General features: G+C 40.1%; 1 protein-coding gene across 4 annotated transcripts in view; it reads left to right on the top strand.

Moving 5' to 3' along the window:
- The window catches only part of Ash1l (ASH1 like histone lysine methyltransferase), a 147,546-nt gene that overhangs the window by 80,617 nt on the left and 41,373 nt on the right, over window positions 1-25,556 (top strand). For all 4 annotated transcript variants that reach the window (XM_087897354.1, XM_087897355.1, XM_087897353.1 and 1 more), the window contains exons 8-12: window positions 9,263-9,336; window positions 11,273-11,318; window positions 11,434-11,542; window positions 16,961-17,167; window positions 17,334-17,480. In XM_087897354.1, coding sequence (XP_087753480.1) covers window positions 9,263-9,336; window positions 11,273-11,318; window positions 11,434-11,542; window positions 16,961-17,167; window positions 17,334-17,480 — 583 coding nt within the window. The remainder of the gene's footprint in view (window positions 1-9,262; window positions 9,337-11,272; window positions 11,319-11,433; window positions 11,543-16,960; window positions 17,168-17,333; window positions 17,481-25,556) is intronic.

The raw sequence follows: 25,556 nt of genomic DNA, 5'->3' as shown, positions 1-25,556 counted from the left end.
AAAAAAACTAAACAAACAAAGAAACTTTTCATTTATCTTTCTCATTACATCCAGTGGCAGAGAAGACTGTCTGAAAAGGAAATCCCTTGATTCAGAAGGACATAGCAGGTCAGGAGATACTAATAAAATTTGAGTGCCATGTTCATCAGAAAGAAACTAAACAACTGAGTACAGAAATGGAAATCAGCAAGCATTGGTTTTCAGGATTTCCTGATTTTAACTTTGTGTCTTGAGATGTATGCCAGATGCCAGAAAGTACAACTTTATACTCCGTCTTTGTCCCTTTTTAAAGTAAACTTCTGATTGTTCATTCCAATGGCCTTACAGATGGGTTTGTCTGGACACTGCCTGCAGCTCATGCTGCAGTGCCCTTAATGCAAAATGCCGGGAACTGTCTGACGAAAATCATGTCCCCATGGGAACTATGAAGTTTTTTCATAGACTTGTGTGCTTAAACATATTTTACTTTGCTCCAGTGGCTTGCTGTGGATAATAGAGACCTGTCTTGTGGTTGGTCTGCTGAAGCCAGTTCATTAACTATACTGATACTGATGCTGTGTTGTTTTTAAAAATGGATTTTATTCCAGTTGGACTTTTTTTTAAACAATAATGTTCATCTAAAATAAAAACTATATAATGAGAAGAAATAACTAGGACATTCCATTATAATTTTCTTGGCTTGTTTCTACATAATGAAAAAGCTTTCTTTTGAACCTTTGTTATTGACATGATGGGGTGTTTTTGTTAGTTTTTTTTTTCTTCTGAGGCCTCCAGCGCATTTCCTATCAATAGTTGATGAGTTTCTTCATTACTTTTTGCTAGAGGCTACTGGCAGACCCATATGAGATAGGATTATGTGTTATATATTTGGGACAGTTCATTTTCCTGATTATTTCTTATAACTGAATAAATAATAAATTCAGTTCTGTATCATCTGGTATAAATTCAACAGTTTCGGTATGTAAAACAACTCTTTCAGTAACTATGTTGAAAGGGATTTTAAAATCCCTTAGTACCATGAGAATAGCATATAATTCTGACTTTTGTACAGACACATAAGGCCTTTCATCCACTTTTCCTAAATCTTTTTATTTGTTACCTCCCTTTCCTGATTTGTTTGTATCAGTATAGAATGTAGGGGCTCCAGTTATTGGTGTGTCCTGTACAATGTGAGGAAGGATCCAGTTAATTCTCTTCATAAGTTTAATTCTCTTGCTTTGGGGATAGTTGTTGCTAATCTCTCCCCAAAAAATTACTGCAAACTCTTTGCCAAGTTTCACTTTCTGCCCACAATTTGTCAATTTCATCATTAGTGAATTGGTGCGGGAGAATTATCTGTATTCTGTCAATCATATTTTAATAAAACGCTGATTGGCCAGGCAGGCAGTATAGGCGGGAAAGCCAGACAGGAAGTAGGGGTGGAGCAAAGAGACTGGGAGTATTCTGGAAGCAGAAGCTCTCTCTCAGCCACTCCTGTGCAGGCCACCGAAGAGGCAGCATGTAACTTGCCCAGCTGAGAAAGGTACGGAGCCATTATGGCTAACATAGATGAGAATAATGGGTTAACATAAGTTATAAGAGTTAACAAGAAGCCTGACCTGATGAGCCAATCAGTTTATAACCTGATGTAGACTCCGTGTGATTTTCCTTGGGACTTGCTGGCTTGTTGGGGTACTGGGCGGGACAGAAACCCCAACGAGCTGGCCCTCATGTTACAGTGAATGGTACTGCAATTTATACTAGGTCTATTCCGGCCAATTGACGAAGTCTTAATTTTTCCTTTAGAATTAACTCAGAGGACTTCTACTAGTAATCTGAAAGTTTAGCTCTTATTCCTTTGAATCCTAGCATTTTTCTCATGAGAAAATTTCTCAACATTTGTTAGATAAGCCTCCCTCACTTCCCTTTCCATAACTAAATTGATTTTTATTCTTTGGGAGTCTTGAAGTTTAAGAATTAAGCACATATAAAGACAAGAGATGATTAACTCCTGTCCTGCAATTCTATCTTAAATATCACGTTAATAATAAAATGTTTCATTTAGAATACCTCCAGCAGCGACTTCTGGGAGCCTTGGCACCTCTTCCCCACCTTCCTTTCCCACTGATCTCTGTGAGTGCAGCCCACTCCCTGTCCATCAAGCACCTTGTAGGATAGAACAAGCCTGCAGACTTGTTTATGTTTTCTTCCCCGAAGCAGCCTTTTTAAATTCATTTACTGTACTGCTTCGAATCTTAGAGAAATATGTTCTAAAACTGTTTTTCTTTTGCAATAGCCAACTTTACTGTTATAAAGTAATTTTTTAAAAAATATGTGTAAATTTATCCATGAAGATATGCATTTATTTTATAAATTAACATGTACAAATTGTAAGCTAACAGGATCATTTAATTTGGAGGAAAAAAGCTTGAATGATTTACTAATGTTAAACTTGGGGTGGGAATATATGATTGCTGGAATCTAGTTAATTTTTGTTACACATTATAAGGAAATGTGTTACAATTTTTGTAAAAAGCTCTTTCAGTGATCTAATAATGGAGAACCATTAAATAACATTAAATACCAAAAAAATTAAAAAAAAGAATTAACTCAGAGACCTTTTCCACATGAGTTTTTAATTTTTTTCTTGGTTTATGTGGTTTAAAGATTCATTCTAAGGGGGCTGGGGAGATGGCTCAGTGGTTAAGAGCACTGGCTGCTCTTCCAGGGGTCCTGAGTTCAATTACCAGCAATCACATGGTGGCTCACAACCATCTGTAATGGGATCTGGCGCCCTCCTCTGGCAGGCATACATGGAGGCAGAATGTTGTATACATAATAAATAAATAAATCTTAAAAAAAAAGATTCATTCTAAGATAATATCTTACCTCTGCATTAAAATTCTTATAGGAGAATGTTTGGAGGGTAATATAACCAGGATGCAGTTAAGCTTCAGAGCCACACAATCTACATGTGCCTTCTGTAATTTCTCTTCCACCAAAGCCAATTCTCTCTCAGCTTCATCTGATAATTCTCTTGGACTATTTAAATTCTTGTTACTACCTAAAGTTTTGAGCAAATTACTCAGTTTGTTTTTCACCCTCAGTAGTGGGCCGGAGATAGGACGTGTCTCCTAGCAATCTCCAGAAATCATTAAGAGTCTGCAGTTGATATCTTCTAATTTGCACCTTTTGGAGTCCAATTAGTCTTTAAACCTATTTTATATTTTAAATAATTAATAGTCTCTTCTTTGTATTTTTCAGAACCAACTTGTAATCCCTAAGAAAGCAAAACTTTCTTCTTTAAACATTCTTTCTAAAGTATTTACATTTGAATCAGCTAGGAAGATGTCATCCATGTAACAGCAAACTATGGACTGAGAAAATTGATTGTATATCATTTTTAATGGCTGTTATACAAAATATTGGCGCAGGGTGGGACTATTTTACATTCTCTGTGGGAGAATTTTCCATTGATCTCTCTTAACAATCTGAGAATTATTATAAGTAAATACCATGAAGGCAAATTTTTCTGTCTTATTCTTGTAAAAGTATAGTGAAGGCACCATTTTTTAAATCAATAACCATGAGTGGCCATCCTTTAGGTAATAGGGATTGCAAAGGAGTGCCAGCCTGTAGAGAGCCCATTGGCTGCATCACCTTGTTGACAGCTCTTGGATTTGTCACCACTTACCATTTTCCAAATTTCTTTTTAACAACAAATACAGGAGAAATCCAAGGACTGGTAGATTCTTCAGCATGCTGAGCATTTAACCACTCCTGTACCAGCTATTCTAAGGCCTGCAGTTTCTTTGTTGTTGAAGGCTTTTGCTCAACCCATATGGGCTTGTCTATCAACCATTTTACAGTTAGCACTGTTGGTGCCTCTGAATGGTCGCTGACTGTGCTTTATGGTACCTTCTAATACTTTGCCTGGAAACATACACTAATTTATGGTTTGTTTCTAAGATTGGAGGAATGTTGATCTGGGTATTTCGTTTCTGTAACAAATCATATCCTCACAAATTCATTGTTAGCTACATAAGGCTTTAATTTTCCTCTCTGTCCTTCTGGCCCTATACCTTTGACCCATCTTGTGGTCTGTTTTACCTAAGATTGCGTTCCAGTCCCTAAAAGCTGAACAATTACCTCCTGAAGAGGCCAGTTTGTATGCAAGATTCTAGAGCACTATGATTTCTTTCTTCAAACATCTGGAAATCACCTCTCTATCCAAACATCATCATTGTCATGAGATTCAATATTGATTATATCTCAGATCTGTTCCCCCGACAGTACTGATCTTGCCTTTATTGGCCTAATTACCTCGTTTGCATTGTATATCAGCATTTTCAAAAGCCAGAGATTCAATTATCGTTTATCTAGCTTCTGAATTTGGTATTATTTATTGCTGAAGTCATTCTTTGTAAGAAATCTCTGAAGGTTTCCTTTGGATCCTATATAACTTTAGTAAATGTGACTCAATTTTCTTTCCTATTTCTCCAGTTCTGTCCCAAGCATGAAAAGCTGCTGTATGGCATACAGCCAAGGTGTGGTCATCACATAGAGATTGCTTTTGTACATTAGCATAATCTCCCTGTCCAAGAAGTTGGTCTTGGGAGATTTCCATTCCTCTAGCCCTACTTTGTTGTCTCATCTTTCCATCAGGTCCTTCATTGTAATTGAGGACCAGGCTCCAAGACTGCTGTAACCAAGTCTCTCCAGTCTTGAGGAATAATTCTATTACAAATTGACCATTAGTTTAAGATCTGATTCACAAAAGGTGAATGCATGCCATATGAGACTATTGCTTCCTTGAATTTCCTTAAATCTAACATTTCCACAGAAGATCATTCAGCTCTTGCACAGCCTTGGGGATATCTATCATTTGGCAGTTGTTCTTGTAAGGTTACTGGATAATTTAAAGCTGGCTATTTGAAACCTTAGGCTGTTCCTCTCTAACCTTAAAGTGCAGTGCTGAGATTGGTTCATTTTAAATTCCTCTGTCTGGATCTAAATATCTCTATGATCTGTTTTAATGAGTTTTCTAAGTCCTGTATCATGACACTCATATCAACCTATTTTAAAAAGTTATAAAAGGATAAACCAAGATTTATTAAACCAGCAATAAAAAGTATCAAAATGATTATTAACATTATGCCATTCTCGATTCAGTTGATTATCCCTTCACTTAATTGTTTCAATTTTAAAATATCAACTGTTCATTCATACAGAGATCTAACTCTGTCCATCATAATAGTGTTTCCCAATTTTTTAATGTAGGAAAATTTCTTTTAACTAATACCTTCCTTTAAGAATTCTCAATTGTTTCACTAAATTTGTTGACAGTGATGGTGGGATGTGAGGAAAGCCTGTCTGGGAGGAGACTACCAGCAGTGCACAGCCTGAGTGAGGAGAGAGGTTTAGGGGAAACCCACAGCCAATTGGGGAGGGGAGCCAGCTGTCTAAAAACTACATGGGATTGTGTGGAAGAAGTACGTGTGTGGCAGCTGCTCTATAGCAGAACCAGCCCGTCTAAGGCTGGTAAATCCCATGGCGTTTGGAGGCCAGGTGTTTCTGGAGTTCAGGTGGCAGCTGGAGGCTGTTGTAGAGAAATACAACAGGAAATTCCCAAAATCACTCAGAGGCTTGAGAGGAAAAGCAAAATAAAACCTAACCACTGTAACAGTGCCTCCAGCAGGAGTACCCCCACTCCCCAAACATCTCCAGTGTGTGCCAAGGGCTGCAAAGCCAGAGGTAAGTGGCCCTAAAGTTGGGTATCAGTTGTTGCATGAATTCTAATTAGTCTTAATAATAAAAACCCAAAGTCAGATATTGGTAAATGCTGAAGGATCAGAACCGAAAGGACAAGCCACAGCCAACTCTTACCTTAGTAATTTCTCAACCAAAAAAGGGCCAAGCTTCTGCCTCTTCCCGCCTTTTGCTCCTCTATTTGCTCCGCCTTATAACTTCATGTCTGTCTGTACAGACCTGTAGGCCTCTATGTTTAACTAGTGGCTGGCTCTACCCTCTGATCTTCAGGCAATTTTTATTTGTTTGAACACAAACAGAATATCACCACAAAGCTGCATGACAGCCACCAAAGGAAAAAAAAAAAAGCTGGCGGGCACCATTCCAATGAAAGGTCTTGGGTAGAGCAATAGGAGAGAATGAGAAGCAGTGTGGTTCATATGCTGTGGAGAGAAGCCGATCTGAAGGTGTAGTGGTTTTGACGAACAGACTAATAGGGGTTTCTGGGTCATGCTGCTGCTGGGTCTATACTAATCTGAGTGGCCTCTACTGCCATCTGAGGTCATGGTTGAAATTACCTGGCACAAATGAGAAGGAAGCATGAAACACATAACAAACCCGCTTAGGAGGTTATTAGAGGAGAAGTGTACAGGCCTGGTGAGGTCAGTGGCCGGGGGGGGGGCTGAAGATCCACTTTAAAGGGGGGGCTTTAAAGCGCATCCAGCTTTTAAAGGCTTCCTAGTGTATGCGCCCGGGGGGATGACAAAGCCACGTCATACACAGGTGACAGAGCTCACACATGCACACAAGGGCTTACGTAGCTGCCATCATATGTGGTGATGCAACCATGCTGCATATGGGTCATGCAAGACCTTCTAAGGTCCCCAGGGCGGCTAGGTATTTTTACCTGTCCACACATGGAACCTGGAAGTGCCAGCCCCGCTGGTTGGCCAGAATCATAACAATGGTGACATCATGTCTAGCCTGAACTGCATCTGAGGACCATGTCTGCGTCCATGGCCCTATCACCACCCCGGTTCTGTGCTGAAGTCAGTGACCCATGTTCTCACCAGAGTACAGAGGAGAGCTGGCCCCCATGGCCTGAGCACTGAAGAGCTGCCCTTGACCCCCTCCAGAGAGAGGCCTGACCAGTGGAGTCCCGGACAGGCTCATATTGAGGTCTTTGACCTGGTCCACCCAGCATCTATCCCACATGTGACCTGTAGGAGCATGTGAAGTGACCAGTGCTGTAAAGCCTCAGCCACAGGATCTCCATAACTCCAGGCAAAAGCCGTCTAGACTAGAGAAGTTTCAGTGAGGATCCTGTGTTGATGGTGTACCAGAAGCCAGAGGCCTTGAACTAAACCAGACTCATGGCAGTGGACAGTCACAAGTTGTGCTGTTTGTGGAAAGGTGTGCTTCATGACACACTGCTCTCAAGGTGGAGGACTGAAGTGATACTGGTTTGGTTTTTGTTTGGGTTTTTGATTTGTTTGTTAGTTTTGTTTTTTTGTTTGTTTGTTTGTTTGGGAGGGCTAAAAGGATGGAGGGTGAACATGGAAGGACTGGGAGATGAGTGTGTTAGAGCGCAGGATGCGAAATTCCCAAAGAATCAATTAAGAAACTATGTTAATATATTAAAAAAGAAAGCAGTTTAATTTGTAGGGGGAAAAAAGCTAATAGGATCTTAAGTTCACGTGTAGCCCTGGCTGTCCAGGAACTCATTGTATAGACCAGACTGGCCTCAAAGAGATCTGCCTGCCTCTGCTGCCTTTTAAGTGCTGGGGTTAAAATGGGCGTAGTTTTTTGTTTTTATTTATTTATTTATTTATTTTTGATATTTCGAGACAGGGTTTCTCTGTATAACAATCCTGGCTGTCCTGAAACTCATTCTATAGACCAGGCCGGACACAAATTCACAGAGATTTGCCTACCTCTGCCTCCTGAGTGTTGGGATTAAAAGCATGTGCCACCTCCGCCCAGCTAGACTTTTTATTTTAATAATGTATGTGTTTATATCTGTGTGTGTGTATGTTGCATGTTCAGCAGCCAGATGAAGATGTCAGATCTTGTGAAGCTGGAGTTACAGGCAATTGACCACCCAATGTGGGTGCTCAGAACCAAACTTCGGTTCTCTATGGAGGGCCATCCTAACCAGTGAGCCATCTCCCCAGCCTGTCTGTGCTTGTGTCTATATATGTAAAGTATGTTCCTGAATTCTGGCATGCACGTTACCCAGTATTCATCTAAAAGACAGGGAAGCCAGACATGTGGCCCACACCTTTAATCCTAAGGAGGCAGAGGCAGGTGAATCTCTGTGGTGTGTGTGTACGTGTGTGTCTAGAATTCAGAGGGGTGTGTGTGTGTGTGTGTGTGTGTGAGTATGTGAAAGCCAGAGGCACCTGGGTGGTGGTGACACACACCTTTAGTCCCAGCACTCTGGAGGCAGAGGCAGTCGGATCTCTGTGAGTTTGAGGCCAACCTAGTCTACAAGAGCAAGTTACAGGACAGATTCCAAAGCTACAGAGAAACCCTGTCTAAGAAAACACAAACAAATAAATAAATAGATGGATAAGTAAATCAGAGAGGTTCTCCTTCCACCATGGATTCTGGAACCATCATGCTGGTTGACATGTATTCCTCAGTTATGTAAATTCAAGAATGTCCTTTTTCATTTCTCTTTTTATTAGGTTGTTTAATTTTGTGTGGGAATATTTTCCGCAGTGCTGCATAGAAACCAAAGAGCAATTTGTAGGAGTGCATTTTCTCTCTTCCTAGATGAGTTCGAGGGATCGAATTCAGGTAGTCAGGCTTGTAGGCAGGTACTTTTATCCATTAGCCAGTCTGGATTTCTGCCCCTCACCCTTTAGTTGTTTTAGATTTTGTTGTTGTTGTAGTTTTGTGTATAACTGTTTTTCCTGCATGGATATATATGTATCACGTGTGTACCTGGTGCTTGCAGAAGTCAGAAGAGGGCATCAGCTCCCTGAAACTTGGTTGTAAACCCTGTCCTCTGCAAGAGCAGCAAGAACTCTTAACCACCGAACCTTGTTTCCAGCCCAGTTTGCCCTTTTTTGTTACCATTAAGCTCTATGTAGTAAGAGCAAGTGCAGGTACTTTATGATTATAACTTTAATAATTAAAAACTTCTTAGTGTTTATTTAATTTCATAGTGACTTACTGATTTCAGTTGTAATTTTGCTTTGTTTTCTAGACATGATTATAAATTTATAAAATACATTTTGCACAGCCAGGCAATGGTGGCACACGCATTTAATTCCAGTATTTGGGAGGCAGAGGCAGGTGAATGTCTGAGTTTGAGACCAGCCTGGTTTATAGAGTGAGTTCCTGGATAGCCAGAACTTCACAGAGAACCCCTATCATGTAAAGATGCTCCCCCAAAGAAAAATTGTTTGTGTGTACATACATGTGTGCATGTGTGTGTTTATTCAGATGTATATTGCATGTGACTATTTGCTGACTTTGTATCGCCTGCATATCAGGATAGTTGTTGAAACTGACTTTTTTATTTCAGGAAAGTACCTGAGACAGAAGAGAATTGACTTCCAGCTTCCCTATGATATCCTCTGGCAGTGGAAACACAATCAGGTACAAAGGCCTCTTTGTTCAGGGTTTTGTTTTTTTTTTTTTTAACTCATAACAGTTGGGCAATAAGGAATGCAAGTTTGTTTTCCTCTGGCTCCTTATCATATCTTAGGATATACTGAGACCTGCCCTTATAAAGGTTAGAGACTAAGAAAAATTAATTTGCGTACATTTCAATGTACCTTACTTACCTTTAATCATACTTCGTAATTACAGTAAGTTTCTGCTTCAATGGGCAAACTTCTGTTCTTATTCTGAGCATTTGTTTTGGTGGCAATGATTTTTGTGCTGTTATAACAATTCTATTTTATGCAGGGCTCAAGAAAATGAAGATGTACTGCCAAAAAAAAAAAAAACAAACAAAACCCTCAGACCTTAATTAAGTTAAAGGTTTCAGAGAACAACCACTGGGAAACTGGCAGGTGGGGTGACACGCATCTTTAATAGTCAGGAGGCAGAAGCAGGTGGATTTCTGTGAGTTCCAGACCAGTAGAGCCACGTACTAAGACACTGTCTCTAAACAAAAGTTAACATTGGAAAATCAAATGCACTTCAATCTCCTCTGCCTCCTTTTCTCTGGTGAATTGTTTCAAGACAGGCTTTCTAAATAGCCATGGCTGTCTTAGAACTCGCTCTGTGGACCTGGCTGGCCTTGAACTCAGAGATCTGCCTGCCTCTGCCTCCAGACTGCTGGCATTAAAGATGTACATCACCACTGCCTGGCCTCTGTTAAATTCTTATGAATATCTTATATATTGTGTCTTTTTGTTGGGTTTGGTTGAAGGAGTTGCTTTTGTTTTATTTTGGTTTTAGACAATGATTTTTTTTTCCTCCCTTTTAATTTTGGGGAATGAGGCTTTGAACATGAAATGAAAAAATATGATAAAATAAATCCTGATAAATCATTAAGTGATGGAGTTTAGTTCAATTGCTGTTTCTTTTGCAGCACACTTTAGTTCAAACCTGAGAGAACTTTCCTCAATGTTTCATATTACCCAGGCTGACCTTGAACTTGCTATGTAGCTAAAGCTGGCCTACCACCTCTGATCCTCCTGCTTTCATCTCCATACTGCTGAATTGAGATACGTGCACACCAGTAGCACACTCTGCTTGTGATGAACCACCGTATTGCTGATTTCCTGAGATTTCCTATCAGTCACGGCTGAGAGGACAGCTAATCTTTCTATTGTCATACTACTACACTAAAAACAAACCTTATATGTGTTGAGGGTTTTAGGGTTTATAGGATTTTGTGATTTTATGGCAGGGTTGATGGTGAGACTTGAACACAAAGTGTACCACTGGCCTTTACCCCCATCCCCTTTCCTTTCTTTTGATAGCAACAAATAGAATCTTAAGTTATCCAAATGAATAAGTTTGGTCTTCAGATTGATTATTTTCAATAGTTGTCCAACAGCATGTTAAAAATTTTTTTAAAAAAAGCAAATTCAAAATACATTGTTGTAACTCAGATGTTATTTACACAATCCCATATTCCTAGCACTCAGGAAGGAATATAGGAGAAGAACCAAAAAATTTACCTAAAAAATTTTAGGTCATCCATCCCTGGCTCCATAGATGCTGCCTTTTAAAAAACAAAATAAAACAAAACAAATACATGGTTACTTTTTATAAACTATCTAATTCTCTGTCACACTTTTTTATTGTGGAGAAAATTAAAAATAAATCACTGTGAGATTCCTTTGATCATACCTGATTCAGAAAGACTGAAAAACATTTGCCATGTAGCTTGTACTCACAGTGATTCTCCTGCCTCACCTTCCCATGTGTTACGAGTATAGAGGTGTCCCATCATGCCCAATTCCCACAGATATTTCCCTATGAACAGAATGCATGGATACCTACCTTTATCTTTAGAGTTTGATGCCACGCTGTCAGTTGAAGCAAAATGCTATATCAAGATTTTTTTTTCTTCTAGCTATACAAAAAACCAGATGTCCCCCTGTATAAAAAAATTCGTTCAAGTGAGTAACTTAGAAGTTATTTTTTCTGCCTTCAAAACATCAATATTCCTCCTGTCTTGACACTTATTTTTATAGTTCTGTATATTCAAAAACTTTTATTTGCTGTCTTCTCAAGATGTCTACGTTGATGTCAAACCTCTTTCTGGTTATGAGGCTACCACCTGTAACTGTAAGAAGCCGGATGATGCCGCCAGGAAGGGCTGTGGGGATGACTGCCTCAATAGGTACTGTGACCGCTTCTCTGGAACGGAGTCTGACATTGGACGCTGATGCTCATGGGCTGCATAGAGTATCAGAGAGTCTTGTGTGCCGAAATGTCACCTGCTCTGGGGGTAGCTCTCAAGATAATATCAGATGATGTTGTAATCTATTAGTAACCAAAGTCTTAAGTGCCTTCTTAGCTTTCAGCATATGGTAGGCCATAATGAGGAACCATCCAAATGAAGTGTATAACTTCCACAGAAAACTGTGCTAATAAACTGTTTGCATGTATGAGCATATGCACAGTCAGTGACCTCTAATGCTAATGAGATGGTAAAAGTGTCATCAGAGGTAAAAAGTGTGGCGTTACCTCATTTGGAGAGTCTTATTTTTAGTGGGAACTATTTGTTTTCAGTTGTGGCAGAGCTCTGCTTCCCCTGCCTCGCTTCCAAGTGCTGAGCTGATGAGCATGCACCACCAGCCTCTACTAGGTGTCAGATGGAAATGCCTGGTACAGGAGAAGGAGTGTAGATGGAATTGTTGGTTTTATTAATGCAGATAAATTCACAGAAAATAAAGAACTAATGTTCTAAATATGGTAGTACTCACCTGTTGATTTCAGCCCTGTGGAGGCTGAGATTGCAGGAACCACACAGAACAGATAAACCATCTATCTCACCAGCCCAGTGTAAAGACAGTTGGTTGTGGTGTACACTTTTAATTCCTGCACTCGGGAGGCAGAAGCATGCCTGGTCTACAAAGTGAATCTAGCACAGCTAGGCCTACATACAGAAATTCTATCTCAAAACAACAGAATAAAACAAAGCAAAAAGTTACTAACAGGGCTATAGAGATGGCTCAGTGGTTAAGGAACCAGTTGCAGTGGTTTCTGATGCCCTCTTCTGACTTCCTTGGGCACCAGACATGCACGTTGTTCACATTGTTTCATATGAGTGAATTCCAGGACAGTCAGGGCTACACAGAGAAACCTACACAGAGAAACCCTGTCTTTTCAAGACAACATATAGAAACAACATATAGAAAAAGAAAAAAATCTTTTAAAATTATTAAAATGCAAATTTTTTAAAAACTACTTATTTTACATCCCGGCCACAGCCTTTCCTCAATTGTTTTCTCCCAGTCCTTCTGCTCCATCCTATCTCTCCTAATCCCCAATCTCCTCTTCTGTCTCCATCCAGGACAGGGCAGGTCTCCTATGAGTATCAATAAAACATGGCATATCAAGTTGCAGTTAGACTAAGCACCTTCCTATGTATTAAGGCTGGGCAAGGTGACTCAATGTATGAGAAGTAAGGTCCCAAAAGCCAGTAAAAGAGTCAGAGACAGCTGTACAACAGTATCATGCATGCAGATGGCCTAGGTGGTCCTCATGCAGCAGGCCCCCTGGTTGTCAGTTCAATCTCTGTGAGCCTCTGTGATTCCCCTATGAGCCCAGGTTAGCTGATTGACCCTCTGGCTCCTACGCTCCTTTCTCCTCTGCAGGATTCCTGAGCTTACCTAATGATTGACTATGGGTCTCTGCATCTGCCTCCATCAGTTGATGGATAACACCTCTCTGATAACAATTGGTCCAGGCACCAATTTGATCATAGGAAGATGACCAGTTGAGGTTACTTACCCACTATTACTAGGAATCTAAGCTGGAGTCCCCCCACCCAACCTGGTTGCTCACATTCTCATATAATTTTTTTTAATGTCACGAATTAACTGGGCATGGTGCTGAACACCTGTAAGTAACCCTTGCACTTGTGAGGCATAGGCAGAGACTATTGGTCTATATAGGGCTATAACATTGTCTACATATAGCAAGTTAACAGACCAGCTAAGGATGCATATTGAATTTTAAAAGTAAGTATGTTTTTGAAGGAGATGGTGGTACGTGCATTTAATCCCACCACTCAGGATGAAGAGGCAAATGGATTTTCAGGTCAAGGGCAACCTGGTCTACAGAGTGAATTCCAGGACAGTCAGGGCTACACAGAGAAACCTACACAGAGAAACCCTGTCTTTTCAAGACAACTATAACCCAGGTGGAGAAACCCTATCCTTAAGTGGAGTTGTGGAGGCAAATTTTAAAACAATGTGAAATATTTTGATATTATTGTGGCTGTTTTATATTATTTAAATTAAGTATGTGGGTGTTTTATCTGCATGTGTGTATGTATGTATGCACACCAAATACATGCCTGATACTCCTGTAGGCCAGAAGAGGATGTGTAATACCCTGGAACTAGAAGTCAGGTTTTCTGCAAGAGCAACCAGTGCTCATAACTCTGAGCCATCTTTCTAGCCTCATAATTGTTGCTTCTTGTTTTTTTGTTTTTTTTTTTGGTTTGTTTGTTTTTGTTTTGTTTTGTTTTTGTGGGGAAAGGGGTTGAGATAGGGTTTCTCTGTAGCTTTAGAGCCTGTCCTGAAACTAACTCTTGTAGACCAGGCTGGTCTCGAACTCACAGAGATCCGCCTACCTCTACCTCCTGATTAAAGGCGTGCGCCACCACCGCCCGGCAATTGTTGCTTCTTATAATCAGTTTTGGTTTATTTATTTTACTTCCTGTTTCTAAATTTTGAGAATTTCATTGGTTTAATTTGTTTTTGTCTACTATTTTGTTGGCTTTTTGCAGTTTTCTTACTCCTAAGGACATAAAAAAGAAGGCGCTAAGCCAGGAGTGAGCCTCACTGGCAAGATCCTGAGCTGTCCTAGCAACACCAGAACAATAAGATAGGACCAACTTGCTTTAAAATGTAACCACAAAACTGACATTTGAACATTTGCCATATTAAATACATTGATTGTTTTATATCATTTTTGTTGGCATAGGTATTTTTTTTTTTACGACATAATGCTGGCCTATATTCAGTCCTAACAAACTTCTCACTTAAACCACGACTAGAAAATAACCCTAAGAAAAAAACGTTATCAAATGAATGTCGTGGAAGCTGTTCACTACAGAGAATTAAGTTTGACAGATAACAAGATGAAGGTGATAAATGCATTAGTATGTAAGAAAAATCAAAGGTATTATTGAATAGATACCTATTTAGGTTTTTCAATTAACCCATGATAAATTCTTCACTAAATGAAGCTATCTGACATGTGTCTTTGTCTTATATTTTCTTTTTTTTTAAGTTTATTAATTTATAAAAGTTTCCATTTCCGTCCCTCCTCCCAACACCCTCCCACTCCCCCCTTTGTCTTATATTTTCAAATTATTTAAAATTGTGTAAATATTTGGTAGGAGAGCAGGACAGGGTTTCTCTCTGTAACAGTACTGGCTGCCCTGGAACTCACTTTGTAGACAAGGCTGGCCTCTATCTCAGAGAGATCAGCCTCCCTCTGCCTCCCAAGTGCTGCGATTAAAGGCATGCACCACCTCTGCTGGGCTTCATACACACAATCTTTAAAAAAAAAAAAAAAGATTCAGAAATGTTTAAAGGTGTGGTGATGCATGTCTAGAATTCCAACAGACATGAGGACTGGACCACACAGTGTGATTCTCCAGCTAGCCTGTGCTAGCTTGTGAGACCCATTCCTTCCAGAGTTAGAAATTGTTATTGTTGTGTATAATGTATATAAGTGTGGGCATGTTTGCCTCAGAGCACTTGTAGGGGTCATTTGATGGGAACTCTGTGGAGTGGATTCTTTCCATCTTCTGTCTTTGCAGTCAGACTTGGATCAGCAAGCGTATACAGCAAGGACCTTTATCCCACTTAGCCATCTTGCCCACCACCTTGGAAATTTTTCAAAAACAAACATTCAAAACACCTGTTCGTTTGTTATATTCAAAATCTTTTGCTCGGCTTCATTTTAATTGCCTATAATTCCAGCACTCAGGAAGTTGAGTCAAGAAGATCAAAAGTGGATCTCAGTGGTTAAGAGTTATTTGTTGCTCTTACAGAGGAACAGAGTTCCCAGAACCTACATGATGGTTCACAAACATTCATAAATTCAGTTCCAGGAGATGCAGTGCCCCCTCCTGGTTTCTACATACACAAAGCACTCACATGGTGCACATCCATACATGTAGACAAAACACTCATATGTAACAAAATATATAAATCAAGGGCTAGATATATTAGTGCACATCATTAATCCCTACACTAATGAGGCAGAGGCAGGTGGAGCTCTGTGAGTTCGAGGCCAGCCTGGTCTACATAGCAAGTTCCAGGACTACAAAAAGAGGCCCTATCTTTGTGTATGTGTGGTGTGTGCATGAAAATAAATATGCAATGCCTATATATATATATATAAAAGATGCATTCCATTCCAAACTACACTGTGTAGAAGGTTCCAGTACTGTTTGGACTGCACAGTAAGACTTTGCTCAAAATAGAATAAATAAAGCCAAGGGAAAAGTCTGTAAATAGCCATGAATGGCTACAAAACAATATTTTAGTGTAAAGATGGTGGAGTGTTCAGCAATAATTAGCATGGAAATCAATAACAGCCTGCCAGCATGATTGGTAAGCAAATAAACATGCTTGATACCAAGCTGAAGACCTGAGTTCAATCCTCATCACCCACATGTTGGAAGGAGTGCCCAACTCCTTTGATATCTACATAAGTGCTATGACACATAGTTCACCCCATTATAAACAATCAGACAGTTAATAAATAAGTGTTATTTAGGAGTAATATTCTTTCCTACTCCAAGGCAAGCTTTTCTCCCTCCCTCCCTCCCTCCTTCCCTCTCTCTCTCTCTCTCTCTCTCTCTCTCTCTCTCTCTCTCTCTCTCTCTCTCTCTCTCTCTCTCTTCAAGGTAGGGTTTTTCTGTGAAACTAGTTGACATGGAACTTGCTTGGTACACCAGGCTGGCCTTGATCTCACAGAAATCCACTTGCCCAAGTACTGGGATTAAAGGCGTGCACCACCACCACCTGGCTTCTTTCTCTTTATTTCCTACTATGTTTTCCTACTCTCAGCAGTTCTTTCTTGGGTTTTTGTTTTGTTTTGTTCTGTTTTAAGTGTGTGTACCCAGTAGGGGATGGTAGCCTATGACTTTGAGCTTAGCCCTCAGGAGGTAGAAACAAGTAGATCTTTGAGTTTGAGACTAGCTTAGTTTACAAAGTTCCAGAACATCCAGGAATACAAAGAAAAAATCTTGTCTTGAAAAACTCAAAAAAAGAACAAGAACAGCAACAGGAAGTCTGGAGTGTCTGCAATCATAGTACCCCAAAGGCATCCAATCTCATCAGAAAAACCAGAGGGTTGGCAGTTTTATGAAACTGTAAAGCATCGTCTGTGATCCAGCTCCAAAATAATGAAAGTTAACTTTTGAATTATATCATTTTCATTTTGAATACTTAGCTACTCTTGTTAAAGTTTTTTCATGGATCAAATTTAAAAATAATTTGATGGTATAAAATGTGTTCAGTAAAAATGTATTTGGTAAATTGACTACAATTTACAATTGACCTTCTAGAATGATCTTTGCTGAATGTTCCCCTAACACTTGCCCATGTGGTGAGCAGTGCTGTAACCAGAGGATACAGAGGCATGAGTGGGTGCAATGTCTGGAACGATTTCGAGCTGAAGAAAAAGGTTGGGGAATTAGAACCAAGGAACCCCTGAAAGCTGGCCAGTTCATCATAGAATACCTAGGGGAAGTTGTCAGCGAACAAGAATTCAGGTAAATAATGAAATTCTGATGAAATGATGACTCTGCAAGGTGAGGGTAGTGAATTAAAGAAGTGAACTTTCATGTCACTTTATTCATTAGTAACTTGGCATCAATAGTGTGGTGGGGAGAATAGCTGCCCTCCAGTTTAATCAGTGGTTATTTCTCTCTTCTTCAGGAACAGAATGATTGAACAGTATCATAATCACAGTGACCATTACTGTTTGAACCTGGATAGCGGAATGGTGATTGACAGTTATCGCATGGGAAATGAGGCCAGATTCATCAACCACAGCTGTGACCCAAATTGTGAAATGCAGAAATGGTAAGAAAGCATAAAAAGGTGAATCGAAGTATGCAGAATGGTAGGTATCGAGGGTACCGGAGATTGGCCTCCTGCTGTCACGCAGTTTACACAGAGCATCCTAGGAAGTTCATTTACCAAGTCCTTCAGGCAGAGTAAGTGTTTGCTGTTTCTTTAGGTTATCCTAACTACTCTTACCAGAAAAATAGAGCACTCGTGTATACTGATACTAAAGTATTCACTGAATGCTTATTGTCTGTTAAGTAACTACATTGTATGTATGTCATTTTATTTAGCCAGGCTATATTTCAAACTTACTTACTCCAGTAGATTTATCACAAGAGCCCACCCCCCCCCAAAAAAAAGGTGAAATGAGGTTCTTTGTCTTAAATGGTCAAATCTAATTAAGAAGGAAAAGAATTTTATCAAAGAGGCATTGAAGGACTGGAGAGATGGTTAACGGTGAAGAGTGCATACTGCTCCTCTAGGGCGGAGTTTAATACCTAGCGCTTGCAGTTCCAGCTCTGCTTCTGCTGGTGCCTGCCCTTGCGTGCACATGCCCACAAACAGACACATACATACACATAATTTTTAAAATAATGAAAAGAAACATGCATTCCATTCCCTCAGAAAGCCAAGGCAGGGTGACCAGTGGTTTAGAGTATACACTGCTCTTGCAGAGGACCTGAGTGGTTCCCAGCAGCCATATTGGATGCCTTACAACTCGCTGTAACTTCAGCTCCAGACACCTCCCCTGACAATCTGAATTTGATTGTTCCAGAACCCACATGGTGGAAGAAGAGATCCAACTCCCACAAGTTGTCTTCTGACCTACACACGCACGCACACACACACACACACTGTCGCGTGCTCATGGACTCACAAGCAATTAGAACAGCTTCACTTTTTTCTTTCATGAATTTTATTAAGATGTGATTCACATACACAAAAATACAGGTTTTATGTGAGTGGTAATTTTTACCAATATATTCATCCACAAAATCCGCACCCCTATGTAAACAAAAGAGCAAACATTTCAGGAAGTTGAGAGACTTGAGATGGAGCTCTGTGGTACAGCCCTTGCCTAGCAAGCACAGAAGCTGGGCTTCATCCCTAGATCTGTAAAGTGAAAACTGCCACAAAAGAAAACAAACAGAAAAAGCAAAAGGACAGTGGGGCTGCTCAGCCAGTAAAGGTGGTTGTCCCCGCCTCCACGTGTGTGCCATGACACACATGCACACACATATACACATGCCCAAATACAAAATAAATGGTTCAAAAATAATAGTAAAATGAACTGAGTATGAGAATGAATCTTTGTTTGACATATGGTCTTTCTCTGTAGTCTAGGCTATCCTAGAACTTGCAGAGATTCCCCCTGCCTCTACCTCCTTTGAGTGCTGGGATTAAAATCATGTGACCTCATGGTTATCATGAATTAATGGATTCTTCTTCAATTCAATTCTTTTTTTTTTTGTTGTTAGTTTTTTCATGGCTGAGTTTTTCAGCTATCCTGGACAGGCTGGCCTTGAACTCAGAGATTTTGTCTGCTTCTGTCTTCTGTGTGCTGGGATTAAAGGCAAGCACCACCACTACTTGGCATAGCTTTGAGATTTTTTTAAAAGTTATTTATTGGGTTTTTGAGACAGGATGTCCTGGATCTCAGTATGTAAACCAGGCTGGCCTTGAACTCACAGAGATGTGCCTTCCCAAGTGCTGGGATTAATGGTATATGCTACTACACCCAGCTCTAAATACCTTTATTTAGGAAAAGTTAAAGGAAAAGGGAATAGCACATTTTCTCAAAAATGATATCAGAACTAGAAACTAAATATATACCTTAAGAAATTGAGTCTAGAATTAAAATCATGTACCAAAAGAAATTTGAGACCCGTATCTTTACTAATAACACTTAGGTATACTTTTTGTTTATTTTGTTTTTATTTGTTTTTTTTTTAAAGTAATTTTATTAAATTATAAAAGTTTCCATTTCCGCCCCACCTCCCAACACCCTCCCACTCCCCCCACTCCCTCTCCTGTTTTTATTTGTTTTGAGATAGGATTCCCTGTATCTCAGGCTGGTCTGGAGCTTTCCATTTATCTAATGATGATAGTGAGCTTTTTATTACATTTGTGTGTTTGCTGATTTGTTATCGTGTATGCATACTGATGGCACAGAGCACGTGTGGAGATCAGGGTACTACTTGTTTTAGACATCAGTTCTTTCTACCGTGTGGGTCCTAGGGACTGAACTCAAGTCACCAGGCTTGGTAGCAATATCTGTACCCACTGAGCCATCTTGCAGCCAGACCTTGAGGTTCTTCTCCTCCTGTATGTAATTCAAGTCCAAACTGGGTACAGGAGACCATTTCTCAAAAGGGAGGTGCTGAGGACTAGGGCTATCATTATGGTGAGATGGCTTGCCGCCTAGCCTGAAAGACCTTCATTCAGTCCGTAGGACCCAGATTGTGAAAGGAGAGTATTAACTCTCTGGAGTTGTCCTCTGAGATCTTCATGTGCTGCACTTAAAATGGACCCAGATTGTGAAAGGAGAGTATTAACTCTCTGGAGTTGTCCTCTGAGATCTTCATGTGCTGCACTTAAAATAAAGTCGCACGATTCACACACGTTCAATAAACAAACATAAAAAACACAAAACCTGAAAACTTTAAAGATTTTTGTCAAAAACTTGAATTATCTTTTGTAGTGAAGGCCCTAACTAAGTGGTGCAGTGAAAAATGAGAAGGAAAAACGGAATGGGATGCAGAGACTTGTGCACCCAGCAGTTTGCATGGAGAGCACATCTGGGATTCTTAGGAAGGCACTGTCTCAAAGAACCCATACCAACAAAATAGAAATAACCTGGGGCTGAAATACAGTCCAAACAGTATAGTGCTTGCGTAGGATGCCCAGAGCCTTAGGTTTGATCCCCAGCAACTCATAAATCACACATTGTGGTACAGCTCTAAAATCCCAGCCCTCAGGGGGTGGAGGCGAGAGGATCAGAAGTTCAAAGTTATCCTGCACTCCTGAGGCCACCCTGAGCTACATGGGACCCTGTCTCAGGCACAAATGATAGTGATTGTAGACGTGGAAATTTCGGTACTGTTTGCACTTCCAGTGTGCTAATAGCCAAGTGCAAGGTAACGCTTGGACTGAAGCGGGCCCAAGTGACAGTTCCTGTCACTCACGTCAGAGAATCCAGTGTCCCATTCTGGCCTTCCCAGGCACCTGCACACACAAGGCATACACTCCTCTATGTTCATACACATAATTTTAAATTTATTATTTAAAAATAAACGACAACTGAGTACAAGTGTAGGTGCACACATTTAATCCTAGCATTTGGGAAGCAGAAGCAAGCAATCTTGTGAGTTTGAGGCCACCCCAGTCTACATAAAGAGTTTGTGCTAGCCAGGGCTACAAGTTTAAACTCATCTCAATAAAGGAAAAAATTAAATAAAAGTAAAAGACAATACTTTTATAATAACTTCGTAAAAGACTAGTCTCTTGGGCTGGAGAGATGGGTCAGAGGTTAAGAGCACTGGCTACACTTCAGAGGTCCTAAGTTCAATTCCCAGGAACCACACAGTGAATCACAACCATCTGTAATGAGATCTGGTGCCATCTTCTGGCATGCGGGCATGCATGCAGGCAGAACATTGTATACATAATAAATAAATAAATCTTTAAAAAGTTAAAAAAAAAAAAGACTAGTTTCTTAAAGCTAGGATTTGGATCAGCAGTCACTGACTTTTCTTCCAGAGGACCTGGTCCGTTGCCCATGCAGCAGCTCACAATGGTCTATGACTCTAGTCCCAAGGGAGCCAATACCTTTTTCTGACCTTAGGGAGTACCAAGCACACCTATATGCCACACATATATGTATACAAGCAGGCCGAACACTCATACATATTCAGTGCTAGAAAAGTAAAAGTCCTTAAAACCTAAAAATAGATCTAAAGAAAGTTAGACCTTTGTGGTAAGATTCACCAAACAAAACTTTATGAACAGATAGGTCTTATTCAAGGGCTAGGTATCAATCTACTCGTCCACTACAAATTTTGAGACTAGCTTGGGTCATATATTGAGACACTGACTCAAAGCTAAGGAAATAACCTTGATTACAGTGCATAGTACACAGAAATGAGAACCTATTGCCACATCCCTAGCACTCATGTCAAAACCCAGGCATGCTGGGTAAGTGGAGACAGGCAGATTCCCAGAAGCTTGTTGGCCAGCCAGCAGAGCCAGTCAGTGATCTCTACTTTCAGTGAGAGATCCTATACATTCCAGGAGTCTAGTCAGTAGGAAGGTGAGAAGAGGGACTGGAGATTACCATCACTTATGCATGTATGCAAAACAATGTGTCTGAGTAAAAAATAGGGCTGGCTAGTAGATAAAGACATTTATCGTCAAAGCCAGACATCCTTAGTTCCATTTCTCCTACATTAGAAGATGAGAGCCAACTCCTCTATAGACACTGTAGCAGATACACACACACACCTTAAAACATAAAAAATAGTTCATACTTTTAAAAATTATAATAGTCACTGGAGAGGTAGCTCAGTGGTTAAAGAATGTCTATAACTCAGTTCCCATACTAAACAGCTCACATCTTCCTGTAACTCCAACTCAGGGGTTCTGATGCCTCTGGCCTCCTCCTGTATGCATGCATGCATACATACATACATACATAAAAAAGTTTAATGTCATGCTATCAAGTTGACCTATAAGTTCAAATATAAATCATTTTTGGAAATTGACAGGCCCATTGCTAACATATATATATATATGTATACATATATATATATATATATGTATACATATATATATATATATATATATATATATATATATATATATATATATATATATATATATATATATATAAACTTGTCTGGGCATAGTAGTACATGCCTTTAATTCCAGCCCAGTACTGACAAGAAGAGACAAGGTGAAAGCCATTTGACTGAAGAAATGGGTCAGTGCTTAAGAGCATTGGCTGCTTTTCCAGATAACTGGCATTTGAGTCCCAGCATCCATGTGGTACTCAAATTATCTGTAATTCTATTTCCAAGGGATCTGACACTCACTTCTGCCTCTGCAGGCAGCAGGCATACCTGTGGTGCATAGATACACATGTAGTAAAACACCCATACAGATAAAAACTAAAATTAATTTATTTTTTTAAAAAGGTTGAAAGCTAGACTCATCTGAGTAAGATCCTGTCCAAAAATTATAAGATGGTAAGTTAAATGTGAATTAATGCAGGGCAAATACAGAAGAAAACAAAAGTAAGCTAGATAGAGAAAAAGTAAGGACTTGACCAGATTTCAAGCCTTCAGTCACATGTGACAGTAAGTGTCCAGAAAGATGGCACAGGCTATTTTCTTGGACTTGGGAGATACAGAAGGTAGATATAAATTCCTCAAAAAGGATTGACCGTGCTTTTTTAAAATTGAATTTTTTTCAGTTTGATAAAATTAATATTTCTAAAGTTTAGCATGGTGACACATGTCTATACTCAGACTTTGAGGTAGAAGGATCATCATGATTCTGAGGCCATATTGGCCTATGTAGTAAAACTGTCTCAAATATTCAAGAGTAGGATGGATTGATTTCTAAGACTCAAGACTAAGACAACCCTAAGTTTGATCTCACCCCTTATCCTAGTCACGGCTACTATTGCGGTGCTGAAACACCATGACCAAAAGCCACTTGGGCAGGAAAGGGTTTGTTTCGCTCTCGGTCCCTGTAACAGTTCATCCTCAAAAGCAGAGAGAGCAGGGCCTCTAGCAGGGCCGGGACCTGGAGGGCAGGAGCTGATGCAGAGGCTCATCGTGCCCTCTTCAGCGGCTTTCTTACAGAGCCCAGAACCGCCAGCCCGGGGTGGCTCCACCCACAATGGACTGGGCCCTCCTATCAGTCACTAGTTTTAAAAATGCCCTCCAGGCGGGACTACAGTTCGGTCTTTTGGAGGCATTCTTTTTATTGAGGTTCTTTTCTCAAACAAGATGACTTTAGCTTGTATCAAGTTAACATAAAATAATCCAGCACATCCCTGTAAACACAGTTTTGTTCATGAACAGAATACCATTTAGGAGGCTGGAGAGATGATGGCTCAGTGCTTAAGTGCACTGGGTGCTTTTCCCAGCACCCCATTGGCAGTTTAACTGTCTGTAGCTCCACTTCCAGAGGATCTGACACCCTCACACAGACATGCATGCAGGCAAAACACCAATGCACATAAAATAAAAATAAATTATTTTTAGGGGGAAAAAAAGAATACCATTTAGATGGGGCTGGATAGATGCCTCAGTTAAGAATACTTGGTACTGGGGGCTGGAGAGATGGCTCAGTGGTTAAGAGCATTGCCCGCTCTTCCAAAAGACCTGAGTTCAATTTCCAGCAACCACATGGTGGCTCACAACCATCTGTAATGAGGTCTGGTGCCCTCTTCTGGCCTGTAGACATACACGCAGAAAGAATATTGTATATATAATAAATAAATAAATACATATTTTAAAAAAATAAAAATAAAAAAAAAGAATACTTGGTACTGTTGCAGAACAGCTCCCTTTGCTGGCTTCTTCTAGGACCTGCACAAGCATGGCATACATTCACACAGATAAACCTAAAAAACAAAAATCTTCCTTAATTTAAAGAATGCAAGGTGAGGGCTGGAGAGATGGCTCAGAGGTTAAGAGCATTGCCTGTTCTTCCCAAGGTCCTGAGTTCAATTCCCAGCAACCACATGGTGGCTCACAACCATCTGTAATGGGGTCTGGTGTCCTCTTCTGGCCTGCCGACATACACACAGACAGAATATTGTATACATAATAAATAAATAAATAAATATTTTAGAAAAGAAAGAAAGAATGCAAAGTGAGCCGGGCGGTAGTAGTGAACTCTTTTAATCCCAGCACTCAGGAATTGGCGACAGGCAGATCTCTGTGAGTTCGAGGTCAGCCTGGTCTATAAAGGAAGTTCCAGGATAACCAGACCAGTGCTACACAGAGAAACACTGTCTCTAAAAATTTTAAAAGAAAAGAAATGCAAGGTGATGGGTTTACTGGTATATACCTGTAATCTCAGTGCTTAGGACACTGAAGCAAGAAGTGAAAATTCCAGATGCCAAATAAACCAGGATGCTAAAAGCTGGGGGTTAGAGGTAACTCGGCAGACAGGATGTTTTTTAGTAAAGTGCTTTCCATTAGAACTTGAATTTAATCTCTAGTGCTCATGTAAAAGCTGAGCACCATGGTGTACACCTGTAATCTCTACTGGGGTAGTAGAAACAAGAAGATATCTGTGGTGCATTGGTTAAGGCAGTCTAACCACTTAGTAAGTTCCAACTTCAAAAAGTGAGGACAGACAATTGAAGAAGACACAGGATGTCAGCTTCTGGACTTCACACATATGTATACATACACACAAAAGCCAATACATAGCCTAAATCAATTAAAGTGGGTCAACAAGAGGGCTCAGCTTGTAAAGGTGAGTATTGCCAAGCCTAAGAACTGAGTTTAATCCCTGGCACCCACATGGTGGAAAGAGAGAACTGACTCCCACTAGCTGATCCCTGATGCCAGCATGTGGTTTGTGGCACATAGGTATCTGCACGCAGACACACACAGAACGATAAGTAAGTAATAAATATAGGCATACTCAACATATTTGTGTGTGTTTATCTGAGAAAGGACTGATTTGTTACTCAGAAGCTATAAAATCAAGAAGACAATACTTTTTCTTAAAAAAAAGAAAGGGTGTTATTTGTGTATACGATAGAGTGTGTGTAAGCTCTCAGAGTCCAGACAGGTGTCAGATCCTGGAGCTGAGCTGGAGCTGCCTGACTTGCGTGCTAGGAACTGACGTTGGATTCCACAAGCAAGCAGCAAGTGCTCATAATCTCTGAGCCATCTCTCTGCTTTCCCCATTTTTTAACAAATGAAAGAATAAATAACGTAAAAGGGAAAGATAGGCTAGATATGGTAAAATACACCTGTCATCTCAAGATGGAGACAAACAAATCAAGAGCCTGAAGTTCAAGGACAGGGTTGGTGGGCTTCATGAAACTTTAAGTTAAAAATAGAC

Source organism: Myodes glareolus, chromosome 17 (assembly GCF_982192425.1).
Source record: "Myodes glareolus chromosome 17, mMyoGla1.1, whole genome shotgun sequence".
In the NCBI taxonomy this organism is placed as follows: Eukaryota; Metazoa; Chordata; class Mammalia; order Rodentia; family Cricetidae; genus Myodes; species Myodes glareolus.
This window is presented reverse-complemented; position numbering and strand designations above follow the sequence as displayed.